This window comes from Amblyraja radiata, chromosome 1 (genome assembly GCF_010909765.2).
Source record: "Amblyraja radiata isolate CabotCenter1 chromosome 1, sAmbRad1.1.pri, whole genome shotgun sequence".
NCBI classification, from domain to species: Eukaryota; Metazoa; Chordata; class Chondrichthyes; order Rajiformes; family Rajidae; genus Amblyraja; species Amblyraja radiata.
In genome coordinates, this window is record NC_045956.1 from 99299563 (window position 1) to 99322036 (window position 22474).

General features: G+C 43.2%; 1 protein-coding gene across 5 annotated transcripts in view; it reads left to right on the forward strand.

Annotated features, from left to right (window-relative positions):
* The first annotated feature begins 237 nt into the window (after positions 1-237).
* pgm2 (phosphoglucomutase 2) overlaps positions 238-22474 on the forward strand; it is a 45673-nt gene continuing 23436 nt past the window's right edge. Inside the window, exons 1-8 of one of the 5 annotated variants that reach the window (XM_033026784.1) lie at positions 238-377; positions 558-579; positions 875-941; positions 4793-4960; positions 8710-8816; positions 13565-13649; positions 17534-17617; positions 18878-19071. In XM_033026784.1, coding sequence (XP_032882675.1) covers positions 885-941; positions 4793-4960; positions 8710-8816; positions 13565-13649; positions 17534-17617; positions 18878-19071 — 695 coding nt within the window. In that variant the 5' untranslated portion in view covers positions 238-377; positions 558-579; positions 875-884. Of the gene's footprint in view, positions 378-455; positions 580-734; positions 822-853; positions 942-4792; positions 4961-8709; positions 8817-13564; positions 13650-17533; positions 17618-18877; positions 19072-22474 lie in introns of those variants that run through there. The other 4 variants (XM_033026765.1, XM_033026793.1, XM_033026775.1 and 1 more) reach the window with 4 other exon arrangements.

Below are 22474 nucleotides of genomic sequence, written 5' to 3' on the forward strand. Positions count from 1 at the left end.
GGCGTTGATTGGTTGGAGCGGGACAATCCGCCAGTGATTGGTCAGCATGACGCTGGTTGATATCTGCTGGAGAGAATGTGCTGATTGGTCGGCGGACGAAGCGTTGGGCGCTGATTGGTCAACGGGCGAGGAGGCTGGGCTCTGATTGGCCGGTGGGCAGCGCGAGTGCAGCCGTGCAGTGTCGTGGCGGCGAGCAGAGCGGAGAGGAGTGGCCGGGAGCAGCAGCTGCTGAGAGAGGCCGGAGAGCGGTAGCGGAGAGGAGTGGCCGGGAGCAGCAGCAGCTGAGAGTGGCCGGAGATCAGCAGCGGAGAGGAGAGGAGAGGAGTGGCCGGGAGCAGCTGCTGAGAGAGGCCGGGGATCAGCAGCGGAGAGGAGTGGCCGGGAGCAGCTGCAGCTGAGAGAGGCCGGGGATCAGCAGCGGAGAGGAGTGGCCGGGAACAGCAGCTGCTGAGAGAGGCCGGAGAGCGGTAGCGGAGAGGAGTGGCCGGGAGCAGCTGCAGCTGAGAGAGGCCGGAGATCAGCAGCGGAGAGGAGTGGCCGGGAGCAGCAGCAGCTGAGAGTGTCCGGGGATCAGCAGCGGAGAGGAGTGGCCGGGAGCAGCAGCAGCTGAGAGAGGCCGGAGAGCGGTAGCGGAGAGGAGTGGCCGGGAGCAGCAGCTGAGAGCAAAGATCACAGAGGAGCTATGATCTTTGGCTGAGAGTGTCCGGGGATCAGCAGCGGAGAGGAGTGGCCGGGAGCAGCGCAGCTGAGAGAGGCCGGAGAGCGGTAGCGGAGAGGAGTGGCCGGGAGCAGCAGCTGAGAGTGTCCGGGGATCAGCAGCGGAGAGGACAGGAGAGGAGTGGCCGGGGATCAACAGCGGAGCAGCGGCCGGGGTCAGCAGCAGCATGACCACCAATGATGATCTTGACCGGGCGATCGTGCAATGGTTGGAGTGGGACAAGGTGAGGAGGCCGGGTCTGCTGTGGACGGTGTGCGGGCTCCGGGCGAGGCAAGGTGAAGTGAACGAGTCTTCCTGCACCGTCACCGTTCAGAAACATTCTGGGAACACCTTCGTTTCTTTGGATGTATTTCCTACCGCAAACTGTTGCCTTGCACCTCGCACTTGTCCAACTGCCATCTATTCTTCCTAGCAATTAATCTCTCTCTCCGAGATATGGTTTATTTCCTCTCTTTTATGTCGGTAGCAGATGCAAATCTTTGAAGTCCCTTCACTCCAAAACAAATATGTGGACAAATGGTGGGAACTTTTCTCATCTCTGGCAAGCGTCCATTTATTAATCTGAATTTACTTCCATGTTTTCCCACTAATTTTCAATTAAACGGTCAACGGCTTACTCCTGCATTGAAGGCCTGAGTTTGAAGGTAAACAGAAGGGAACGATGGTCAATGTGGTTTGTAACCTTGGCAATTTGGAAGTGCTTGACTTCAAAAAGATTTGATACATTTCCAATATTAAATGGAGTTTATTGAGGAAGGAAGCAGTTTTATGATAGTTCTGCTGATGATCTATTCTATGCCTTTATTCCTAGAAAGTGTTCATTGTTAGGGTAGGTGCTGTGAATGTTACCAGTATTTTCTGCTTATGTATTGTATATGCACTGTATCTAAGACCAGAGATTACACTGATTAGAATCTTACAATCAAAGACATTTTATTAATTGGGATGAATGAACGCAGGAAAAGGGTTGGTCACTAATTATTCCATAGTACCCTTTACTGTGAATGCTGCTCATCATTTCTATCACTAAATTAAATTAATGTTAGTGAATTAAAGGAACTATGCTTGCATTTGTTTATAAAGAAACGTGGATAGAATTTAGGGAATTCTGATAAATTAATAGGTTGCATGCTATTGGGGTTAGAGTCATAGTCATATAGTGTGGAAACAGGCCATTCGGCCAAATTTGCCCTCACTGACCAATATGTCCCAGCAACACTAGTCCCATCTGTCCATTTATGAATCAGATTATTCATAACTTTATATATAATTGACCTGGAATGAGCTTATAAACAAATATCACTAAAATAGTTTATTTCCACTTCCATAACATAAATAGGAACATAGTCCATATCCCTCCAAACCAGTCCTATCCATGTACCTGTCCAACTGGTTCTCAAATGTTGAGATAGTCCCAGCATCAACTACCTCATCTGGCAGCGTATTCCATACACCCACCTCACTTTGTGTGGAAAAAGTTACCCCTCAGATTCCAATTAAATCTTTTCCCCTTCACCTTAAACCTATATCCTCTGGTCCTCGATTCACCTACTAGGGCAAGAGACACTGTGCACCTACCTGATCTATTCCTCTCATGACTATACACATCAACAAGATAAGACCTCATAAATCTCTGTACCCTTTCCAGCTTGACAACATATTTCCTATAATAAAGAGCCCAGAACTGAACACAATACTCTAAATATGTTCTCACCAAAGTCTTATAACAATTGCAACATGGCCTCCCAACTTCTATACTCAATACTCTGACTGATGAAGGCCAATGTACCTTATCTACCTGCAACTCGACCTTCAAGGAGCCATGCACATGCACTTCTAGATCGCTCTGCTCTACAACACTCCCCAGAACCCTACCATTCACTGTGTATGTCCTGCCCGTGTTAAATTTCCCAAAATGTAACACCTCGCATTTCTCTGTATTAAATTCCATCAACCATTACTCAGCCCACCCAGCCAATCGATCAAGATCCTGCTGCAATTTTTCAGAACCATCTTCACTATCTCCAAAACCACCCACTTTTGTATCATCAGCAAACTTGCTCATCTTGCCTTGTAGATCATGTGATAGGAGCAGAATTAGGCCATTCGGCCAGTCAAGTCTACTCCGCCATTCAATCATGGCTGATCTATCATTCCCTCCTAACTTCATTTTCCTGCCTTCTCCCCATAACCTCTGACCTGTACTAATCAAGAATATATCTATCTCTGCCTTAAATATATCCACTAACTTGGTCTCCACAGCCTTCTATGGCAAAGAATTCCACTGATTCACCACCCTCTGATTAAATAAATTTCTCCTCATCTCCTTCTGAAAAGAATGTCCTTTAATTCTGAGACTATGACCTCTAGTCCTAGACTCTCCCACTAGTGGAAACATCCTCTCCTCATCCACTCTATCCAAACCTTTCACTATTCTGTACATTTCAATGAGGTTCCCCCCATTGTTCTAAACTCCAGCGAGTACTGGCCCAGTGCTATCAAACACTCATCATAGTTTAACCTACTCACTCTTGGGATCATTGTTGTAAACCTACTCTGGACCCTCTCCAGAGACAACATATCCCTCCACAGATATGGTGCCCAAAATTGCTCACAATATCCCAAATACGGTCTGACCGTCGCCTTGTAGAGCCTCAGCATGACAGCCCTGTTTTTGTATACAAGCCCTTTAAAATTAAATGCTAGCATTGCGCTTGCTTTCTTTGTTACTGATTCGACTTGCAGATTAACTTTTTGGGAATCCTGCACCAGCACTCCCAAGTCTCTTTGCACCTCAGATTTCTGGAGTCTGTCTTCATTTAGAAAATAATCTACGCCTTTATTCCTACTATCAAAATGCATGACCCCACACTTTGTGACATTATATTCCAGCTGCCACTTCTCTGCCCACTCTCCAACCTGTCCAGATCTTCTGCAGTCCCTGCCTTCTCTACACTTACTACCCCTCACCTATTTTCGTATCATTCGTGAATTTAGTCACAAAGCCTTCAATTCCCTCATCCAAATCATTGATGTACAACGTGAAGAGCAGTGACCCAGCACCGAGCCCTGCGGAACTCCGCTAGTCACTGGCAGCCTACCAGAAAAAGCCCCATTTATTGCCACTCTTTGCCTTCTGCTATCCAGCTAACCTGATACCCATGCTAGTATCTGCACTTTGATGCCATGGCCTCTCATCTTCCTTAGCAGCCTCCCGTCTCCCGAGTTTTCCCCTTGATTCGAACTCGGAGAATTACAGTAATAGCCGTTCGTAGGTACTCGGGGCTATTTATTTAACTCGTGGACATTTTCCAACATGTTGAAAAAACATCCCGACTCACCTGATGCCCCGAGTTCCTACGGCTGGCATTACGAGCCGCTACGAAACATCTACGGACTCCTACGGGCTAGCTACCGACATTACCTGACATTCCCCGAGTTCAAATCAAGGGGAAAACTCGGGAGAGTTCGTGAGTAACTCGGGAAAGTGGGACAGGGCCTTTAGTTAGCGGGACAGGCAGTATCTCTGGAGAGAAGGAATGGGTGATGTTTCGGGTCTGAAGAAGGGTCTCTACCAGAAACGTCACCCATTCCTTTTCTCCAGAGTTGCTGCCTGTCCCGCTGAGTTACTCCAGCATTTTGTGTCTACTTTTGTAGTAAATTGTTTTCTTAACTTATATAAATTAATACTTTTCTAATCGGTGTATCAAACCTGGGGTAACTCAGCAGGTCAGGTAGCATCCCTGGAGAACATCGATAAGTGATGGTTCGGGGCGAGGCCCTTTTTCAGACTGTCTGAAAAAGGTCTTGACCCGAAACGTCACCCATCCATGTTTTCCAGGGATGCTGCCAGACCCGCTGAGTTACTCCAGCATTTCGTGTTCTTTTATGTGTTAACCAGCCTCTGTAGTTCTTTGTTTCTACCTTGTATGGAATGTTGACTCTTTAATTGATAATCGGTATTTTGTTTTTCGAACATTTACAGAAGAATCACTGATATTGTTCTGTTACTAGTTAAAGTATTGCTTGATACTATTACCTAACACATTTTGAACCTTTTTAATGCTTTTCTAGAATCCTAAAACATTGGCGGAAGTCAGAAAGCAGAACTGTGAGGGGAACTTTGAACAGCTTGAAAAATATTTTGGGTCCAGGATGCTGTTTGGAACAGCAGGAATACGGTCTGCCATGGGACCAGGATTTTCGTGCATGAATGACCTGACCATCATTCAGACAACCCAGGTAAGTTGTTTCCCATATTAGAATTAGATCCTTTATTTGTCATTCAGACCTTACGGTCTGAACGAAATGTCGTTACCTGCAGCCATACATACAATAATAAACTTGAGAACAGACAGTAAGCACAAATTAACATCCACCACAGTGAGTCCACCAAATACCTCCTCACTGTGATGGAGGCAAAAATCTTAGGGCTGCTGTCTCTTCCCTCCTCTTCTCCCTCTGCGCTGAGGCGATACCCCACCGGGCGATGGTAAGTCAGTCCCGCGGCTCACCGAGCTCCGCGAACGGGCCGGTTCAAACTCCGCGGCCCGGGGGTGGTCGAAGCTGCCGCCCTCCAGTCCAGCGGACGCAGCTGTTGATGATGTCGTCCACTGGCCCGCGGCCGAACCACGGACTCAGGCCACCGCCGCCAGAACGCCGTCTCAGCCACCGGAGCACCGTTCCAGCCCCGAGCCGGGTCGCCCTCACGTGAGCGCCGTTCCACCCTCGAGCCAGGCCGCCCACACGGAAGCGTCTCAGCCCCGCGCCAGGCTGCCCTCACGGGAGCGCCGTTACCCTCGAGCTGGGCCGCCCTCACGTGAGCGTCTCAGCCCCTCACGGGAGCGCCGTTACCCTCGAGCCAGGCCACCCTCACGGGAGCGCCGTTACCCTCGAGCCGGGCCGCCCTCACGGGAGCGCCGTTACCCTCGAGCCGGGCCGCCCTCACCAGAGCGTCTCAGCCCCTCACGGGAGCGCCGTTCCAGCCCCGAGCCGGGCCGCACTCACGGGAGCGAGCCCAGGGCGAGTCCTGACAGGCTCTGCCTCCGGAGCCTCGAGGTCGCCAGCTCCGCCATTAGGCCTCAGCGCAGACGGAGGCAGAGAAGGGGGATACGACAAGAAAGTCGCGTTCCCCCGAAGAGAGAGACAGAAAGCTCTGTTTCAACCCCCCACACATAACACAAACACAAATATGGTATTGACCTATAATATGCTCTATATAGTTTGGAGGTGACTATTAAGTTTTAGAAGCATTTAGTCAGTTTGTAGAGTTGGAAGTGCATTGTCTGGTATATTTGTATTTCCTATAATGTGAAGCAATTAATCAACACAGGTTCTTTAGTAACTTGTCAGTTTCTTTGTTGAACTAAATTAAGGCGCATGTTGCAATCAAAAGCGCTTGAACAATTGGTTGGGAAGAAAGCCAAACTGTTCTTTAGTACAAGGTTCTTTAGTAACTTGTCAGTTTCTTTGTTGAACTAAATTAAGGCGCATGTTGCAATCAAAAGCGCTTGAACAATTGGTTGGGAAGAAAGCCAAACTGTAAGAAAGACGACTGCGCCTCCATTTCAAGAGCAGCCAGCCAGATTTGACTTTCTGTGAAAGCTGGATTCATGGCGAGATGACAAATTGCACTGATATTAATGAGTTGTTTTAATGAGTTGATACAGTGTTTTAAAACCTTACTAATCCATCACCTGATGTAAACCAGTGGTCTCTTCTGTCAGCTCAGTTGAATGCAAAATATTATTTGGCATTATTCTCAGAAATGGTGGCTGCTTCAGTCCGACATCGTCAGCAGGATTAACAAAGCTGATTATTGATCACCCTGTTTTCTGTTTGCAAATCGTTGTGTGATTATCAGTTGCGAATGGTTTCACTTTTTTTTATAAAGCAACTTGAATTATTAACTGTATAATGATTTAGATTGTTATGCACTTTTTTTTCTATTACTTTGATTCACTGATCAATTATAAGATTAATTAGAAGCAGAATTTGGCATGAAATTAGCAACTTTCTTCCTTTGAATTGTCAGAGGGTCATGTTCAAGAGTGGTGCTAAAACTCACAAATCAATCCAACTTAAAACTAAAGAAGAAAATGAGAAAGTTCAGTTTAAAAATGTCACATTCATTGGTAACTGTCAATCGGGTTTCCCTGCTAAAGCACTTGAAACACCCAGTCTAACTATAGAAATATTCCTGTTTTCTCTTCATATTTAGAGATATAATGTGGAATTCCACCAGGGGGCGCCACACGATGGCAGCCTCGCCAATGGTCTCTGTCTTTTTTTGTTATTTTTAGTGTTTTAAAAGTTTGTTTTAATGTTCTCTGGTTTTTTTTATGTGGTGGGATGGGGTCGGGGGAAACTTTTTTTCAATCTCTTACCTTGCCGGAGATGCGATAGTTTTCCGGATCGTATCTCCGGTCGCTCTGCGGCCTAACATCATGGAGCTGGGGGTCTTGTGCAGGACTGACTTTGAGCACCACTGCGGGGACGTGGACTTACCATCAGAGCCGATCCCTTGCCTGGGATTTATGCTCCAACTGTGGCCTGCGGATTTCACCATCGAGGAGCTTGCAGTCTCGGGTGGAGACCGATGTCGGGAAGCTCCAAATGAAGCAGAAGATTCGACCAGCCCCGACCCGGGGTTAGATCGCCCGTTGCGGGGGAGCTGAGATTTCCCCCCCCCCCCCCCCCCCGATGCAGGAGCTTGATCACCCCGACGCGAGGGCCCAACGCTGCAGGCTAAGGGAGCCAAGATCGTCCCATCAACAGAAGGCTCGAGGCCCCTGACTATGGGAGGACATAGAAGGGAAGAGATTGTATTTTATTTCACCTTCCATCACAGTGAGAAATGTGGAGGAGTTACTGTGGTGGATATTTATGTTAAAATGTATTTTGTATGTTCTGTTACTTTTTATTGTTATGACTATGGCAAATAAAATTCCTCGTATGTTGCAAAACATACTCTGCTAATAAAGTATTATTATGATTATGAAACAGGCCCTTCAGCCCACCGAGTCCGTGACGATCAGCGATCCCTATATGCCAGCACTATCCAACGAACTAGGGACAATTCATAATCTTACTGAAGCCAATTAATCCATTAACCTGTACATCTTTGGAGTGTGGGAGGAAACCAGGGCATTCGATTAAAAACAATGTGATCACAGGGAGAATGTACAAACTCCACACAGGCAGCACCCAGCGTCGAACCCGGGTCTTTAGTGCTATAAGGTAGCAACTCTACTGCTCTGCCACTGTGTCACCACATGTCTCATCCCAGCCTCCACTTGCTTTTCATGTTTTGTGTTGTTAGTGTTCCATGCACAATAGTCTACCTATGTTTTAGTCTCTCCCTCTTAATCTGTGTACAAACAGCGTATCCCAGAAACCTCACGCGGTTACAATAGTGAAATCATCGAGTGACAGTGAAATCAACTTCTGAGTGTGGAAGTGTTATATTATTTACTTATAAGAGAGCAGGAAGGAAGTACAGGTACTGATAGCTCAAATGTATTTATCCAAAGAGGAGGGTGAAGCTACTCAAAATAAGAGAAAAATACAGTTACAAAAGGGTAAAGTGAGAGTAAATAATACCAAATCAGGAGCAATTTTAAGTGACGATAATAGTATGATTCCAACAATAATAAAGTATGGACATTGGAAATCAAACTAAACGGATTTGGAAGTCAGCAAGAGACTATTATGGTGCTGCAATGAATTTGGCTGCAACATCAGCTGTGCTTTACTGCATTTAGTACGTAAGCTGAGGTGTTCTAAATATTCTGAACTGTTCATTTGTATGTTTTGCAATGTTATCTTTATGTAAATAGAACTGGAATTTTTTTAATCAATTACCGTCAGAATTAATTTTTAGCAGCCATGGGCTAGTATGCATCATTTCCAAAGATAAGCTTGCATACTGAATGTAGAAGTCTTGTTGGAACTCATTTGTCTGCCCAATAATAATTTTTATCTCTTGCCAGGGGTTGTGTCGTTATCTGGAAAAAAAAATTTCAGATGTAAAAAACAGAGGTGTAGTGATTGGATTTGATGCTCGTGCCCACACTCCCAGTGGAAGCAGTAGTCGAAGGTGAAGTTTACTTTAAGTGCAGGAATTAATTCACTTTCTGCATATTTTCAATTTTCCATACATATGTGTTTAAGAAAATAACCTTACTTTCAAAGAGTTCCCTCCTCAATACAATGACATGCATAGTTGTACCAGGTTTATCTTGGCCGCTGAAGCTCTGTAAATGAAAGGTTAGATGCAGAAAGATTGTTCCCGATGTTGGGGATGTCCAGGACAAGGGGTCACAGTTTAAGGATAAAGGGGAAATCCTTTAGGACCGAGATGAGAAAAACATTTTTCACACAGAGAATGGTGAATCTCTGGAACTCTCTGCCGTAGAAGGTAGTTGAGGCCAGTTCATTGGCTATATTTAAGAGGGAGTTAGATGTGGCCCTTGTGGCTAAAGGGATCAGGGGGTATGGAGAGAAGGCAGGTACAGGATACTGAGTTGGATGATCATCCATGATCATATTGAATGGCGGTGCAGGCTCGAAGAGCCGAATGGCCTGCTCCTGCACCTATTTTCTATGTTTCTAAATATCTGGTTATGCTGGCTTGCTGAAATAAAACTCTAATGCCTAAAATATTCAGTAGGTCAGGTAGGACTGTAAAGAGAAACAGAGTTTGGATTTCAGGTCCCTGTGAACTGATCAATAGCACAGATGGATGACCTGGTCTGTTCTGTTATGGGCAAAATAAAAGCAAACAACCCAAAGAATTTGATGTTGAGTCCAGAAGGCTGCAACAAGCTTGTGGAACTGCAATCGTCCCAATTAGGCATGTTGCAGACTTTCAGATGCAATATTATAAATGTGTGGGAAGCCATAGATGAGGTGGTCGGAATGGGAGTGGAATATAGAATTAAACTGAGAAGCAAAAATAAGCTCAATTCACTACTACAGACTGAATGTTGGTGTTCTGCAAGGCAATTGCCCAATCTCTTTGTTTTCTGCAATGTAGAGGTCACATTATAAATATTGAATTCAGGCCTTTGGACCAAAAGAGCAAAATACAAATCCGTCTGGAAGAACAGTTTGTGAAAGAACAGGTATTGAAGCTACTGTGATTGAATGGAAAAGTGCCATGAGGGTGGGAGAGACTTTGAAGATGGAAGAGCAGTCTAGGGCAGCTTACTGACTAGAGTTCCTTCAAAAGAGTGGAGGGGGAGGGGGGGGGGGGGGGGGCGGGGGAGGGGAGAGGAGAGAGAATGTGGTGGAATCTCGTTCTCGCCTCGCAAACAGCTAGCAATGGCCTATTTCCTTTTCCATTGTTATTTTTTTGCGTATCTTTCATTCATTTGTTCTATATCTACATCACCGTCTATATCCCTTGTTTCTCTTTCCCCGACTCTTAGGCTGAAGAATGGTCTTGACCATTCTTCAGACTAAGACTTGTTCATTGACTTCAGTTCAGCTTTCAATACAATAGTCCCCACCAGACTATCTGAGAAGCTGCTGAAACTGGGGCTTAACACTCCCCTGTGTGCCGGGGTCCTGGACTTTCTCACTGCCAGGCCTCAGGTGGTCAAGATGGGAAGACATACATCCAACCCCCTCACCCTGAAAATAGGATCCCCCCAGGGTTGCGTCCTTAGCCCCCTACTGTACTCCCTGTACACACATGACAGTGTGGCCAGGTTCAGCTCCAACTCCATCATCAAGTTTGCTGATGACACTGTGGTGGTGGGCCTGATCTTCGATAATAATGAGAAGGCCTACCTGGAGGAGGTGTCTGACCTGGCACTCTGGTGTCAGGACTACAGCCTCCTCTTGAATGTCACAAAAACTAAGGAGCTGATTGTGGACTTTAGAAGGGCACAAGATCCAAGGACGTACACACCACTGGAGATAAATGGGACTACTGTGGATAGGGTGAGCTGCTTTAAATACATGGGAGTCCACATCACAGAGGATCTGACATGGACAACACACACTGCCGCACTGGTGAGTAAGGCAAGGCAGCGCCTTTACCACCTCAGGCAGCTGAGGAAATTCAGAGTCTCTGAGGATCCTTCAGTGCTTCTACTCTGGGGCTGTAGAAAGCATCTTGTCCGGCAACATCACAAACTGGTTTGGGAACAGCTCTGCCCAGGACAGGAAGGCTCTGCAGAGAGTAGTGCGTTCAGCCAAATGCACTATGGGAACTAGGCTTGCCCCCCTGCATGACCTATACACTAGGAGTTGCAGATCCGAAGCCAGCAACTACCACCCCAGCAACGACTGTTCCAGCTGCTACGGTCAGGCAAACGCCTCCGCTGTCATGCTGTGAAAACAGAGAGGATGAGACGGAGTTTCTTCCCACAGGCCATCAGGACTGTAAACTCTTATCTCACCAGGGACTAATTTACTGCACTAATTTACTGTTGTGTCTCTTGTAAAAAATGATTTTCTAAAATGTAAATACTGATTCTGGTCTATGCTGTTCTGTAGTTTTTGCACAATCTGCAGGCATTGCCACTTTCATTTCACTGCACTTGTTTGTATATGTAACAAATAAAGTTGACTTAACTTGACATGACCCAAATCATCACCCATTCCTTCTCTCTGGAGATGCTCTCTGTCCCGCTGAGTTACTCCAGCATTTGTGTCTATCTTTGGAAATCTATCGATGTTCATTCAAGGCGGTGAAAGAGAAAGTAGAGTAACAGGTGGCCAGTCAGGAGATTTATCAATGATGCTGGAAGAGAAGCCACATTTCAAGAAGAAGGGATTGCAGATGCATGTGTGGTAAATCTGATGTGTACAATTGCCACTGAGACAAAGTAACTGGGTACATTGAATGACATCCTTGCAGGATACTAGTAGTAGTAGTCAAACTACTCTTGACTACCACAGGGGATCTATAGGTTTGCAGTGCATGGATGTCACTAGCTCAAAGCTAATTTGTTTACTCCCATTTTCACTTCTGTAGAAACGTCGTTGACCCAATTCCACAGATGATTTCTGGCCTGCTGAACTTTTCTGATTTTATTTCAGGCTTCCTACATTAGCAATGTTACAAAATTTTGAGATTTTAAAAATCAAGTCTGCAATTTATCCCATCAGATAAAGCATAAAAATAAGTTTAATTTTACACCTAATTCACTTTCATATCTCAAGCATTTAAAAAGTTATGGCCATTTTCATACTCGGAAATTAGCATCTTGTTCCATATTGATTTTCTATGGACATAACAAAAAAGCTGTGATCGTGGACAGTCAAAAGCCCATAACTTTCTTAAAAATTAAGAGAACTGAATGAAATTTTCAGTTATCATAGATTGAAGCATTCTGAAACAAATATAAAATAATCTTACTTGGATGACCTGAAATTAAAGCATATAATTAGTTAGTTACCTAATTGTAGCTAATTTCAAACTTCAATTACTAGATCTAAACATCCATCCATTTCTTAATAAATGATTAACATTTTTAAATAGCCTAAGTGTCCAAATAATATTGACAAATAATTCACAGTAAAACATGATTTTAAAATCTCATTTACATTAATTTATAGGCCAAATGGAAGGAATTTAGTGTTTAATTGCTGTAAATTAAAGTCCATTTAAATCAGCTTTCTAGTGGGATCCTGTGAATGCGCTGGTTTAGAACGTTCACATTGCGGTAGATTTGTACCCTCAAATGCCCAGAAAAATACTGCGGGATATAATGGGCCCAAAATTAGCTACTCGCAACATTAAACTTTGTATAAAGGGATCTTAAGAAGCCCTTTTTAACGTAAAAATAAACAGCCTACCTTCTGTTTTCCCCTGCATGAGATCCGGCCGGTTGCCGGCGGTCGGGGGTTTAGAGGTTAATTTTTAACCTACTATAACAATTTAATAAAGCCCTTAAAACTAATAATAGCTCAAGCGAGGGATTCTTCCAGCGATTTTTCGTTAATAATTAACTAGGCTGAAAAACCTTGATTTGAACAGCCTAGGGAAAATCGCGTTTTAAAACCGCCCCCCTCTAAACGGCGCCAAAATCGCGCACACGGGCTGGGACAGATTTTCAGCGACGCTTCAGGTACGTTTTGCAACGTACCTACTACATCCGCAGGCTTTCCTACTTTTGTCTGCAGTTGGGAAATGTTTGGCAAGGCCCTGTCAGTAACCTTTGGACTTCAATGTTTGCATCAAAGCCTTTAAACTTGCCAGCATATCGTAAATTGTCTTCAGTTCAGTGCAGAACTACTGCCAATATCTGGCATATTATTTTAATAATGGTATTTCCAACTGCATTTATTTTGTTTTTCTCAAGGTCTTTTGACCTGGGTCTGGGAATAGACTATTATATTTTGACACATTGGCTGTGCTGGTTGGTAAAATACTTTGGACACCTGTACAAATTATGCACAGAAACATAAGTATACCTTCATTTTGGAACAAATAGCTAAAAATGAACTTGGTACTGATTTCTGTCTGATTTTAAGACCTTTTTACATGGGTTTATGGGTACATCTTTTTTCTATGTGAATGTCATTTATTATCTAGTTCACATTTCAACTTTTGCCACATATTTGATTGAGAGAATAGTATGATTGTGTAAATGTTATCCAGTATGATTATCTAAATTATTTCCTTTTGACACTTCTACCATTAATAAAATTACCTTAGTAATTAGTTTATATTGATACAAAGTGAGTATTTTTGAATGGGGTATTATTTTAAACTGTGACATTTGAAATAGATTTAAGTCTTCTTTCTAATTAAAGGTTCAAATTTATCAAAAGTGATTATCTGCTTAGCGTTTTAAAATGCTATGTTAACCTGTTTTTGTGACTTTTCAGATTTGCCCAATATGCTGCCACTGTTCTGATCAGCCAGGGTATTCCTGTGTACCTTTTCTCTCAGATTACCCCAACACCATTTGTGGTATGTTTTCATTGAATTTGTGCATGTTCAATGTGTATGTATCTTGTTCTATCTGATACTCCCAACCTTTGTTTGGTTGTGAGTGATGTTTGACAGAACATAGGAGTTTGAAACATTCTTCTGTCTTGATTTAAATTATAATAGTTAATATTTTCTAAGTAACATGATTTTTTTTTTTTTAATTGTTTGACCTCGCATGCAAACATGAGATCCTGAAAGGGAAATTATTTCATTGAGTGGAGAGGTCAGAATGAAAAGTAAGCAGGCAGTGGAGAACAAGGTTTTGAATTAACAAATGGGAAAGGATTGTCAGCGTGTTTTTCAGCTATTGGTGTAGAATATGAACAATAGAATGGATAAATGAAGAGATTGGATTAAAATATAGCAAGGCTTGAGTTGCTTTAATGGGGGACTATAAGAATAATTGGATTAAATTGACCCATTCATAGATTGGTCATGAATTTCATCTTGGGTTTTTCCAGCTTAATGTAGGGGTTAACAATGCCAAATGCCATTGATTGCATGACAAGTGGGAAGTTGGTCACGCCCCGCCTATAGGCAATTTTGTTTTAGATGAACTGAAATTTACAAATCGTTTATCCAAAGCCATTGGTGCCAGAGAGGAGTGCAATTGTTCAAGAGTATTTTTCTCCCCAGTTTAAATAGTTGGTTTATTTCACAACCAACTTCCCATGAACATGATGTAAATAAACTTTGAAATCTCAGTGGTTTTCAAGGACAGAGTAAGATAGTCCCAAAGTGTGTTCCTACTCTTGGCTTTTCTGAATGAAATAAAACCTTTTTGTTGCAATGATTAATTAAGTGAAAGTTCACTAACTTTCTACAGGAGGAGACCTGTTGTATTTGGCAACAAGATTCGCTGATGCTCGCAAGCCATCTACAACCCAACTATCAGGTTTAGATGATAAATATTCACACAGTGAAAAACTATCTCAAAGCAAATATAAGCAATTTTTCTCCCAACACCTAAGCGTGATTGATGAATTATAAAACAGTTTATTATGCAAGACTAATTGAATATATTGCAATTTCAATCCAATCTAGAGAAACTCGTACATTATTTAGAAACAGGCCAGCAGAAATAAAACTGCACTGGAAAAAAAATCTGTTGAGCCCTTCCTGCAGTAATCAGGCACCATTGTGTCTTAAGAACACAACTGCTATATTCACCTACATACACCACGAGAGGTCATTGAAATTGACTCCTTTATGTTTGTTGACATTGGGCAATATTATTCATTTCAAAAACATACCATCCAGCTCTTAGTATTTTTAGCTTGCAGTAATAAAAATACATTTATCAAGAAAGATATTTTATTTTTAAATTCTGCATGGCAAAAAATAACTTGGTTGTAGTAAGTCTGAAACTCTGTTGCCCCATTACCCACCTTTCCCCTTTGAAAACATGATTTCTTGGGAACACCACCATCATGTTGTATTATCAAATTGTATTATCAAATTCAAATCATGATTTGTCTTTTTTTATCATATGAAATCATTTGTTTAAAAGGCAGGGAGTTGAGAGGTGCATTAACATTCTGGATTCTGATGTGACTTTTTTGAGGTTATAAACCAACCAATGTAAACTTGGTTAATCTGCAAATTAATAGATAAGGAGGGCTTGTACAAAAAAATGATAAACATGATCTTGACCCAGCCTTTGATCAGAGTAAAGGAAATAATACAATTTTATGACTGGACTTTCCAAATATTTGATAGCAAACCATTTTGGTGAGGGCATTTTGCAAAGACTACTGGATAGCAAAGTGAACTGTTACAGTGGTCCAAGTAACAGCATGACCAAGATAAGTATAGGTTTCCTGGACCGGATAGGATGTGTGGCTAGCTGAATTATTGACCTTGCTCAAAGCTGCCATTGGTTCCATTTTGAAGATATGTTTATTTCTTCTGAACAGATTAAGATGCAGGCTAGATATTTGTAACGTTTTGACCATAGCCAGACATAGATCGTTCATTTTGTTTGAAAAATATCTGAGACTCTGATCTTCCCTGTAACCAAGTGCAGTCATCGTTACGCTCTAGGGGCTAGTGGAATCAAGGGATATGGGGAGAAGGCAGGCATGGGTTATTGATTGGAGACGATCAGTCATGATCACAATGAATAATGGTGCTGGCTCGAAGGGCCGAATGGCCTCCTCCTGCACCTATTTTCTATGTTTCCTGGATAAACTAACTTTCCTTGATTCTCTGTAAATTTCCTTTTGGCATCTAAGCACTTTTTATTATAACTCCTTTTATAAAACCTCTGAAGGTCTCTTTAAATTCTCCCTGGACATAGAGATGAATTTTAAAAAGTACTATATGCATAATGGAATCTCACCTTCTCGCCGGGGATCCTGACAGAAGCCTCCTCGTGACGATCCGCGGAAACGATGACACGGTGCGCTCTGTGACGCGTCTGGTGACCAATTCTGTCAACATGTTGGACGACGAGAGAAGCCAACAGCGAGCTATACGTCGTCTGACACATGAGCGAACGAACCTTCTCACCAAAGTTTAAAATTCATTATTCATAAAACATACAAAAAAATGATTATTAGTAATATCATTATAACAAGGATCTTAAAAACAATTCCATGAATGTGTATGCTCGGGTATCTCGTACAACAGCACAAGACTCCTGGAGGAATTAAGAATTTACTCACATTTAATGATTTAATTAATGACTAATGGGCTTTTCGATACCATATGAAATCACTTGATCAGTTTAATCTCTTGTGATCTCTCCAAATTCTCCAAGTTGCTATACATTGCTTTCTATCAGAGGCTCATTTGACTGATGGTTTGTCAGTTACCAAGATCTATTTTCACATCTGCTTCAGTCCATCTCCTGCTGAAACCTTTATGCTTTTATTATCTCTGACTCGGTTATTGCAGGAACTCATGGCTGGTCTCCTGCTTTGCATCCTTTGCAAATTTCAGCCCATTCAAAGTTCTTTCTCTATCCTAACTTGCACCTGGTCCTATTTAAAACTCTCATCTTATTGTTCAGAATTTCAACATTTAAATCACTTTCATTGTTCTCTCAGATACTACTTAAAACCCATGTTATTGAACAAGCTTTAGGTCCTCTGTCCTCTTAAGTACACATGTTGCTTGTTTGTTTTTCCTTTTGGTATATTTCCTTTGAGACATCTTTGGATGTGTTTGCCGTAGTAAAAGCATTCTATACATGAAAGTTGTTATATTTGAGTCTTTTCATGACCTTGGGATATCCAGACAGAGATATAGCCAAAGTATCTGCAGAATTTGATGAAATGGACAGAACAAGGTTCTACAAGTGATGTTGAAGTAAATGACTAGATTATGTATTGCAGGTGTTTGTTGAAAGATAATTGTTATCTAATCTCAAAGATGACATTGATCATCTCAATAATGCATATACATGATGAAATCAATAATATGTTCAAATCTCTGGAAGAGAACGAATATGTGATAAAATTCAGAGCTGAGAAAGATGCCTTTAAGCCAAATTTAGAAAACATTTCAAGAAATCCGAAATGGTATGAAGTTCTCCAGCTTCAAAGGGTATCAGGTCAATGTGTGAACCTCTTGAAATTTAATTAATTGTCATCCGAGAAACTTATCAATGTTTATCAGTAAAATGTAATACCTAACGAATGGAGCTAATTCAGTTTTGTAAATTGTATTTGCACTTGTTTAGTATTAAATATCTGGTGATCTGTATAAATTCACTTAATATTTTTAATGTTGATACACTCTAGATTAGTTTTTAAACTTGCCAGTTGATTCATTTGAATATAAATTTCTGCTAATAGTTTGCGACAAACAAATGCCGACAATTCCTCCTTAATAATTATTTCTGTCCAACTTCATTCTAGCCTTTTACTGTAGCCGAGTTGAAGCTGTGTGCTGGAATAATGGTAACAGCATCTCACAACCCCAAGCAGGATAATGGTTATAAGGTAATCATGCCGTTTTTTGTCCAAGATGTAATTTTACCCATGGACATCACTAGTTTGAAAGCTTTGTGCTAAAGTACTGAGGACCATGATTCATGCAATTGGTTATTGTGCAGCAATGCAAATGGAAGTAGTGTGCAAGAGCTCTGTGAATTGGCAGATTCACAAGATTAAATGTTTGAATGGAGGATTCCAGGAGTTCGCATGCAGTATTTAAGTGTATTGTATGTTTTTCATCCTGTTCCTTGGCCTTGTGTACACCGACAATGAAATAAAATGATATTGCATTCTATAACTTTTGTTAAATTAAGACTTTAGTGCCATACTCATAGTGAGTGGAGAGAAGACTTACAAGGACTTGTGGGAATGAGCTATAAGGGGAGGTTAGTCTGGCATGAGAATAGATGGAGTAAATGGATATAGTTTCTTTCCCAGGGGAATCAAGGACTGGAGCACATTGTTTTAAGGTCATGGGAGAAAGATTGAATAGGAAACTGGAGCAACTGGGTAGTGGGTATTTGGAATGAACTGCCAGTTGAAATAACTGAGGCGTGGGCAGGAAGAGTTTAGAGGGATACGGGATATACTGTAGGTGTGGGCAAATGGCACTAGCTTTAATGGGGAATCTTGGCGCTGTGGACGAGTTGGGCAAGAATGCCTGTTTCCCTACCATTTAACTTTCTGACAATGACAATTAAGTGGGATAAAAAGGTAGTAAGGTCCTTCAGTTTTATTTATTGTGTATAATGCACCTAATGTCTGTGCAGAGAACTATTAAATGATTGCTGTTAAGAATATAACAGCAATGCTCATAACTTACTGAATTGTAGAAATGATTCATTGCTGCCAATGTGTCTTTGAAGAATTGGCCTGTTTTCTTTTTATCTTTGCATTATTATGCTCTTTTTCTGTAGTTCTACACCATTTGGTTTTGTGTGGATGCTAAAATATCCCAAGTCTAAAATGATTGGCATTGTTTTAATGGGCTAAATACCACCTATTTCTATGATTCTTTACTATGAATCATGTAAATCACAATCATGATCAGTTGATATGACGGCACAAGACATTTTCTTGCAAATTAGACACGTTTGACTTTGTCCCCAACTTCAGCCTTTGTTCGTTTAAGGAAAAAATATATATTGGAATGGTATTATTCTTTGTTACTGTTAAGATTGTGCAGATCTGTTCTGTTTGAACTGTTCCGGCATTGGAGCATGTTTTTGAATCTTGCATTAAATCTTGTTTGCTGGCAATTGGCAGGTTTACTGGGAAAATGGAGCTCAGATTATTTCACCTCATGATGTAGAAATTGCGAATGCCATCGATGAAAATGTGGAACCTTGGCCAGAGTCGTGGAATTACAAGATTGTTGATCGCAGTCCCCTTGTTAAAGATCCTTTAGAAGATATGAAAAAAAAGTACTTCCAATCAATACAGAAACATTGTTTTTACAGGTGAGTGTCCAGATGAATTGTATTACTTGATTTCTTGAAATAAAACTGGTTAGCAAGGTTTAAAGTTTAATTTATTTAAACATTTCATTGCTGAGCACCTGAAATATAATCACCAAATGCTAGCAATATTCAGCAGAGAAGGCAACATCTCTCATATTACATACCTTGTCTGTGTTTTGCGTTACCTTTTTATTACTTTTCCTACCCTGTCCCTCCATTTGTTAAAAATGTGTTATATCTCTTTATATATACCAATTATGTTATAGAATCATTAACTATAAATGATACATCTGTTTCCAACCCAATAGATACATACTGGCTTGTTTGATTGTTTCCAGAATTTATAATTTTGTTTCGAATTAGTAATGTCATGAAAATTACTGTCTTCCTCTCTCCTTCCACTGCACTTGCTTTATGCCTCACAACACATCTGTTATATGTTTGCCACTCCCTATCTGTGTAATTTTTGTGCATGAAACCTATCCATTCCTGAGCTATCTTTCCATCAATCTGCCTCTAGCATTTCGGCAGCAAGTGAGCAGCTAAGAGGAGGAGCAGTGTGGGAGATTTTGAAAAGCAGCCCTTGGTGTCCGGGAGTGACTGCTCCACATGGTATATAAATTAAAGTCAGGCACTTGTAGGGTGGCCATGTGGCAGCAGCTGTTTTGAGAGAGACTATGTTGAGATGAAGTTCAGTGTTCCAGAGTAAGTATTGAGACTTTGGCTCGAAGATTGGGAAAGGAGGGTGAGCGGGGATAGTAGACAGGATATGTCTGTTTTTCTTACCAGTTCTTTGGACTTTGGTAAAGTTACATTTGAAATATTGTGTGCAGTTTAGGTCTCTCCATTGCAGGAAGGATATAGGCATGAGATTTCTCCGTGGGTTTCCACGGATTTTGAAATTCGGTTAAAACAAAATAATCTGTCTAAATCTCCGCTATAAATGGCTTTCTGCAAGACAGTGGGGGTGGGAATGATGATCGAGCGGGACGGGACATGATGATTCAGCGAGATGATTGGAGGAGGGAGGCGTCAGTCAGGTGCAGAGTGGGGGGTCGGGACTGAGAATAGAGTGTGGTGATTAGAGGAGGGAGACGTCTGGGGACGGGACAAGGTGGAGTGCCGGGAGTGCAGGTAGCGGCAACCCCCGGGGGAGGGCAGTGGGAGAGTGGACTGGGAGTGGCTGCAGGGCTGGGGTCTTGTTGGTGTCAATAAGTGTTTTTAAAGCAAGTAGAGGGAGTGTGTGTGTGTGTGTGTGTGTTAGCCCTGGTGAGCTGAAGGGGGAGTCTCTGAGTGTGAGTGAGTGTCAAGTCAAGTCAAGTTTATTTGTCACATACACATACGAGATGTGCAGTGAAATGAAAGTGGCAATGCTCGTGGACTTTTGTGCAAAAGACAAACAACCAAACAGCCAAACAAACTATAAACACAATCATAACACACATATTCTTTTACATAATAAATAATGGAAGGAAAACCGTTCAGTAGAGTTAGTCCCTGGTGAGATAGGCGTCTACAGTCCGAATGGCCTCTGGGAAGAAACTCCTTCTCAACCTCTCCGTTCTCACCGCATGGCAACGGAGGCGTTTGCCTGACCGTAGCAACTGGAACAGTCCGTTGCAGGGGTGGAAGGGGTCTCTCATGATATTGTTGGCTCTGGAGTTGCACCTCCTGATGTATAGTTCCTGCAGGGGGGCAAGTGAAGTTCCCATAGTGCATTCCGCTGAACGCACTACTCTCTGCAGAGCCTTCTTGTCCTTGGCAGAGCAATTCCCAAACCAGATGGTAATGTTCCCGGACAAGATGCTTTCCACCGCCGCTGCGTAGAAGCACTGGAGGATCCTCGGAGACACTCTGAATTTCCTCAATTGCCTGAGGTGGTAAAGGCGCTGCCTTGCCTTACTCACGAGTGCTGAGGCGTGTGATGCCCATGTCATATCCTCGGAGATGTGGACTCCCAGATATTTAAAACGGTTCACCCTATCCACAGGATCCCCATTTATCCTCAATGGAGTGTACGTCCTCGGATGATGTGCCCTCCTAAAGTCCATGATCAGCTCCTTCGTTTTTTTGATGTTCAAGAGGAGGCTGTTATCCTGGCACCAGAGTGCTAGACCAGCCACCTCCTCCCGGTAGGCCTTCTCGTCGTTGTCTGAGATCAGGCCCACCACCACAGTGTCATCAGCAAACTTAATTATTGAGTTGGAGCTGAACCTAGCCACACAGTCATGTGTGTACAGGGAGTACAATAGGGGGCTGAGGACGCAACCCTGGGGCGATCCTGTGCTCAGGGTGAGGGACTTCGATGTATTCACTCCCATCTTGACTACCTGGGGCCTGGCGGTGAGGAAGTCCAGGACCCAGGCACACAGGGAGGTGTTGAGCCCCAATTCCATTAGCTTCCCGGCCAGTCTGGTGGGGACTATCGTGTTGAAGGCTGAACTGTAGTCTATGAACAGCATCCACACGTAGCCCCCCTTCTGGCTGTCAAGATGAGAGAGAGCGGTGTGCAAGACCTGGGAGACCGCATCGTCCGTGGATCTGTTCGGACGGTATGCGAACTGCAACGGGTCCATGTTCCGAGGGAGGAAGGCGCAGATGTGTTTCTTCACCAGCCTCTCAAAGCATTTCATGACTACCGAGGTAAGGGCCACCGGACGGTAGTCATTCAGACAGGCTGGGGAGGCATTTTTTGGTACCGGTACAATGATGGATTTTTTGAAGCAGGCAGGGACCACGGACTTGTCCAGGGAGAGGTTGAATAATGCAGTGAGCACTGGAGCTAGCTGCGTAGCACAGGACTTGAGTACTCGCCCCGAGATGCCATCGGGGCCTGCAGCTTTTCTCGTGTTCACCCGTGTCAGAGCCCTCCTCATGTTGTGCTCGGACAGCGAGAATGTGTGCACATTCCTCCCTTCAGCTTCGGTCGCCAGCCCGCTGGCGGTATTGTCGATAGTCGGCAGACCTGGAGTGGTGTTGCCCCTCTCGAAACGAGCGTAAAAGGAGTTCAGGTCATCAGCTAGGGAGGTGCCGGCACTTGCGGATGAGGGAGAGGTGCTCCGGTAGTTGGTTACAATCCGTAGCCCCTGCCACAGGCTTCTGGTGTCCTGCTGCTCCATCTGTAACTCCATCTTGTTTCTGTACCTTCTCTTTGCGTCCTTCACCGCCCTTCGCAGTCGGTAGGACTCTGCCTTGTAGACGTCCATGTTTCCTGATGCCAGGCCCGAGTTGTAGGCAGCGGTGCGAGCATTCAGGGCCACACGAACAGACCTGTCTACCCAGGGTTTTTGGTTCGGAAAGGTGCTTACCCTTACCGTGGGGACGATGTTGTCGGTTACTGTTGCGATGAAGTCCGTGACTGCTTCCGCGAACTCACTGACGTCACTGGAACTTGCTTCGAACA